At 37.1% G+C, this 6,000-nt stretch overlaps 1 protein-coding gene across 1 annotated transcript; it reads left to right on the forward strand.

The window, feature by feature from the left end:
• The first annotated feature begins 2,527 nt into the window (after positions 1 to 2,527).
• LOC136974005 (uncharacterized) lies at positions 2,528 to 5,630 on the forward strand. Its single transcript, XM_067268772.1, has 2 exons — positions 2,528 to 3,165; positions 5,438 to 5,630. Exons 1-2 carry the CDS (start codon positions 2,528 to 2,530, stop codon positions 5,628 to 5,630), a joined length of 831 nt encoding a protein of 276 aa, XP_067124873.1.
• The last annotated feature ends 370 nt before the right edge of the window (positions 5,631 to 6,000 follow it).

Genomic DNA, 6,000 nt, shown 5'->3' on the forward strand with positions numbered 1-6,000 from the left:
CGAATTCTATCTTTTGCGGCGGCCGCCACCAAGACGCGTTTCTATCAACCAATAACATTTCGTCTGGCAGTCACGTGAGAAAATACTATCACGTGGTGTTTTAATGGCGGAAAGTTCGACGCGGTTAACCGAGATAACTAACATCAGAATAAAGAGGAAAGAATAATAAATTTAACACAAATTCTACACAGATACAGTAATCATATATTATTTAATTCAAAGAACAAAACAACCGAATCTTACTCGAAATAGTATTCTTTATCGAGAGATCTTAATCGAAGAATAAGCCTATTTTGTACATCAGTTCTTTATCGATCCAACAAAATATCTCAGCAAGATTCTTGCCAATACGATATCTCTAATCCAAAATATTCATTCGAATCTTCGACGAAATCTTCTAGCTAAATAAAACAAACGGTACAAAACAAAATTTGTAAACACGTGGATAGCGGAGTGTCGATATCGTTCGCCATCTTGAATACTGAATGCATGCGCCGAAATGTAAACGGATTGCCGCTTGTGTGGTCGTGCATCCTCCTTTATGACTCATTCCCCCGGTTCTCGGACATTCTCTTCTGGATTCTTTTCGGCAAGTAGGCGCGGCAGAAAAAAAAGGGAGAGACTTCGTTCGACCAGATGTGCGATCACGTGACTCTGGGTTCAAAGGTCTTATCTCTCCTGGCGTGGCGCCAATAAGTAGAGAAGGGGGATTTTTCGCCGTATTAGCTATTTGTCATTGATCGCTTCGCAACTTTTTTTTCTCCGCTGTGTAAAATTTTCGTTTCATTTATTGATGCACGTGTAAATTTTTCGTTTCGTTTATTGAAATATTTTTTTATTTATGTACGCAAGAGAATTTCACTATGAAATTTCTCGATATAAATAGTGATATTATACAATTAGAAGAAGGTGTCCGGAATGCATTTAGGTGGAATTGGATTGAACGGAGAGATGGTAATGGGGATACCATCGGCACATGGTGCAAGAAAATAAATGTTGCTGGACAAGCATATTGTGTTTTTTGTAACTCACTGCTGAAGTATGGTGGGGAAGGATTCAAGGCTTTCACAAATCATTCTAAAACTGTGACGCACATAAAATATTCAAAGTGCATTAGACATTCAATGACTTTAAGTAATTATGCTAATTCAAAAAATACTGATGACTTACTGGAGACTGATGCTCGGCCATTGGATATAGTGACAAGAAAAGCACGCCAAGAGGTATTAATAACTTCGTTTATCGCCGAGAATTCTCTTTCTTTCAATGTAGCTCCCAATTTAATTGAACTCTGCAAACAGTTGAGCCGCGATCAGACGGCACTAAACTCGTTGGAAATGTCCAGGACTACTGCATGTTATAAGATGAAATATGGGCTCGCAAAAACTATTAAGGAAAATATCATTAAAACTTTAAAGGAGACTCCATTTTCTCTAAATTTGGATGAAAGTACTAGCAATGCTCAAGAAAGTATACTGGCAATATTGGTGCAGTTTTATGACAACAATCAAAATGAAGTTGTAGTTCATCATTTTGCATCTCTAAAGATGGAATCTTGCAATTCAGAAGCTGTTTTTAAAGCAGTTGTTAATACTATTGAAGATAATAATATTCCATGGGCAAACTTAATTAGTGTATTAATGGACTCATGTAACACCATGCGTGGAAAAAAAAGGGTGTTGAAACCAGACTACGATCAAACAAAGCACCCCACTTATTAGATATTGATGGTGACACATGTCACACAGCTAATAACTGTGCAAAAAAATTTGCTTCATGTTTTGATAGATACTTAGAAGATTTGTTTGATGACATCTATTTTGATATGAAAAGCTGCAGTAAAAGAGAAAATTTTTTCAAAATCTGTGAATCCCTTGCCATTAAAAAACTTAAGCCCTTGAAGAGACCAGACCATAGGTGGGTGTACATTTTATGTGTTTTAGAAAGAATCAAAGATCTGTGGGATGCTCTTATTGCATTTTATTTTCACTACTTGGATAAAACTGATAAAGGGGATTATTTTTCTTATGTTGAAACTGTATACAATAAAAGAAATATTTCTGCAGCTCAGAAAAAAATTGTTGAAGGGGTGTATTCTTGCTTGCATTCCCAACAACTCACAAAGGATGCTTTAGCTCGGAAAAAAAGAATACTAAATGGGTTATTTGTTATGCAAAACAAAACTTTATTGCATATGGCATTATATTCAGCAGTATTACCAGAGTTCAACACATATATTAAATTATTTGAAACAAAAAAACCAATGCTTCATTTAATACATTCCAGTATTTATAAATTGATGGCAAAATTTTTCTCTTTTTTTATGAAGCCAGAAAATATAGAGTGCACATCTTATAATGATTTATTAAAGGTTGATGTCACAAATCCAGAATTCCATCTACCTAGCAAAGTAATATTTACTGGTGCAGAAGCTTCCACTCTCCTGAAGAAATTATCAAAAAATCATCCAATAGCAAAAGAATTCCAAATTTCTCTGATGAAAGCTTATACTAATACAGCACAGCATATGAAACAGAAATTACCCCTTAAAAATTCATATCTAATTAGTTTTACAGCATTAGATCCAGAGCTAAGAGGTAAAACCAGTACAATATTAGCTTTTGAAAAATTATCATCTTTTATGTCCCATATTTTTAGTGATAATGAAAAGTCAAAAGTAGAAGCTGAAATAAGGTTATACCAGAGTGATATTGATATCACCAAAGAAATGCTCTACACATCTGATGAAAGTGGAAATCAAGTCAAGTGTACAATTGATAAATATTGGTCTAAAGTTTTTAATTTAAAAGATGATTTCACAAATGATTATAAGTATCCTACATTGGCTAAATTGGTCAAAGCCTGCCTTAGCTGCTTCCATGGCCCATTAGTGGAAAGTGCATTCAACTTAATGGATACACTTGTCACTGACTATAGAACCTCTCTTAAGATTGATTCCCTAGATGCAGTGCAGACTATTAAATATGATTTAATGGCTTCTAAAGAAACCTCATGTGAAAAATATGGCTCAAAAAATCCAATGACTGATCCAATTCACAAAGATCTCTTACTGAATATGAACAGAAGTTGGAAAACATATCAAGAGGACTTAAAAACATGTATTTCAGATGAGTCACCTATAAAAGTCTCTGAAAAACCTTCTACATTAGCAGAAAAGCGAACTGCTTCTACCTCTGCATGTGCAGTCTCGAGGAAATTTCTTCAACTGTAAATGAGGAAAATAAAAGTCAACCTTCCTGCAATTATGAACGCACCACAGATGACAGCCTGTGCAGCGTCTAACGGTTTTTCCCACTTCAGACTAGACCTCAGTCTGTGTGCTTGTTTCCCTCGTTTTCGAAGCATTTTTGATAAGTTGGGTTCGCGTTTTTTGCTTTTTGTACATTTACAAAACATTATCACATTTATTTTTATAACTATGGGTCCGAAGAAGAAGATGATGTCTATTGAGTTAAAGCGTGAAATCATAGAAAAACATGAGCAAGGTGTGCGAGTAATTGACTTGGCGAGGATGTACGGGAGTAGCACATCAATGATATGTACTGTGCTTAAACAGAAGGAGTTGATAAAGAGTATAACGCCAGCTAAGGGCGTTACAATAATTTCTAAGCTCCGGACCTCTCTCCATGAAAAGATGGAAAAACTACTGATGGTGTGGGTGACAGAGAAGCAGCTTCAAGGAGGAACCTTAACACAAAGCATCATATGTGAGAAGGCACGAGCGATTTACGGTGATTTGCTGAAGCAGATCCCACACACTTCCACAAACGAGGAATCGGAAGACTCGTTTAAAGCCAGTCGGGGCTGGTTTGACAACTTTAAGAAAAGGACCGGCATTCACTCCGTCGTCAGGCATGGTGAGGCAGCAAGTTCGGATGTGAAGGCAGCTGAGGCTTACATCAAAACGTTTTCCGAACTGATAGAAGCCAAAGGATACATCCCCCAGCAAGTCTTCAACTGTGACGAGACAGGGCTTTTCTGGAAAAGGATGCCGAATAGGACTTACATAACGGCAGAGGAGAAGATGATGCCAGGTCACAAACCCATGAAGGATAGATTAACTCTAGCACTTTGCGCCAATGCGAGTGGCGACTGCAAAATCAAGCCTCTGCTAGTATACCATTCGGAAAATCCCAGAGCCTTTAAGTCACATAAGATTTTAAAAGAAAAACTGCAAGTTATGTGGAGGGCAAATCCGAAGGCGTGGGTCACCAGGAAATTCTTTGTGGAGTGGATAAACCTGGTGTTTGGCCCTTCTGTTAAAAAATATCTACAGGAAAACAACCTACCCATGCAAGCCCTTCTTGTCCTCGACAATGCCCCTGCTCACCCACCAAATCTCGAAGATGATTTACTCGAAGAGTTCAAGTTTATAAAGGTTCTCTACCTACCACCCAACACCACTCCTATCCTGCAGCCCATGGATCAGCAGGTGATTTCTAATTTTAAAAAGTTGTACACCAAGCACATTTTTCGGCACTGCTTTGAGGTGACGGAGAACACAAACCTTACCCTTCGAGAGTTCTGGAAGGACCACTTTGACATCGTGATATGCCTAAAAATTATTGATCAGGCCTGGCTGGGTGTTACAACGAGGACCTTAACCTCTGCATGGAAGAAGCTGTGGCCTGAGGCTGTAGTTGAAAAAGCCTTCGAGGGATTGGAACCCGAAGTGTCAGTGGTAGAGGAGCTTGTTTCTCTGGGAAAATCCATGGGTCTGGAGGTGGATGAGAGAGATGTGAACGAACTCGTCGAGGAACAGTCTCAGGAGCTGACAACCAAGGAGTTACACGATCTACATTCGCAGCAGCAAACGGTGGTTCAACGAAAAATTAGTTTTGAAGAGGAGCCAGAGATGGAGGAGGTTATCTCAACAAGAGATATAAAGGAGATCTTGGCAATGTGGGAGAAAGTTGTAGAGTTCGTGGATAAAAATCACCCCGAAAAAGTTGCAACTGGTCGTGCATCGGAGTTGTTCAACGAAACTTGCCTAACTCATTTCCGCAATATCCTGAAAGAGAAAAAAAACAAACCTCCTTGGACAGTTTTTTTTAAACGATCTGCAGGTGAAAATGAGCAAAGCGTGACGAAAAAAGCGAAGACCAGTGACGAAAATTAAGCGCTTCCGTAAGCACTTCACTTTTTCTTTTATTATGTTTTTATAGAATATGTATTTGTTATTTATAAATAAATGTTTCTTCTTGTAAATTCATTTTTTCTTATTCAAAAACACTTCACAAAAACAACTGAGGTGGTGTTTTGGGAGCTGGAACGGATTAATGGCATTTCAATTAATTTCAATGGGGAAAATTGCTTTGAGATACGAGCAAGGTTACGGAACGAATTAAACTCGTATGTCAAGGTACCACTGTATTTCAGATGAGTCACCTATAAAAGTCTCTGAAAAACCTTCTACATTAGCAGAAAAGCAAACTGCTTCTACCTCTGCATGTGCAGTTCTCGAGGAAATTTCTTCAACTGTAAATGAGGAAAATAAAAGTCAACCTTCCTGCAATTATGAAGTTCGCCACAAAAGAAAGACAAGCCCACAAACATCAGAAAATAAAAAAAAGCAGCAGAAATTAGATAATTTTTTTTTAAAGAATTAATTCAGGTAATTTAAAATATTTACATAAAATGTAGTAGTTTATATGTTTGAAAATTTATGGTTATTAATTTTGCAAAAAAAGTAATTCATTGAACTTTTATAATTAGGTCATTCAATACTTCATAATTGTAATTTTTCATTTCTCCCCCTTCTCGAAACTCCAAAATGTCGGTAGTAAGTCCGTAAAAGTTTCAGGGGATTTTTTGGGGTCCCACAAACACCCCTGATAACATACTGTAAGTATTTTCAATGGGAAGACTTTTTATTCTCTTGCTTGATAAAATTGATCTTTTTAAAGATATATTTTTATATCATTCTTTATGTAACACACCCATTTATGTTCTTGTTGGATGAATTTTCTACAGTATTGT

The sequence above is a fragment of the Centruroides vittatus genome, unplaced genomic scaffold (genome assembly GCF_030686945.1).
Source record: "Centruroides vittatus isolate TY-2023 unplaced genomic scaffold, ASM3068694v2 contig_3360, whole genome shotgun sequence".
Classification (NCBI taxonomy): Eukaryota; Metazoa; Arthropoda; class Arachnida; order Scorpiones; family Buthidae; genus Centruroides; species Centruroides vittatus.

What these genes read in the sequence shown, in the direction of transcription:
- LOC136974005 (XM_067268772.1), top strand. Translation starts at nt 2,528, where the DNA reads ATGAAACAGAAATTACCCCTTAAAAATTCATATCTAATTAGTTTTACA. An exon ending in GTCTCTGAAAAACCTTCTAC is followed by an intron (nt 3,166 to 5,437) that starts ATTAGCAGAAAA and finishes AAAACCTTCTAC; the next exon opens with ATTAGCAGAAAAGCAAACTG.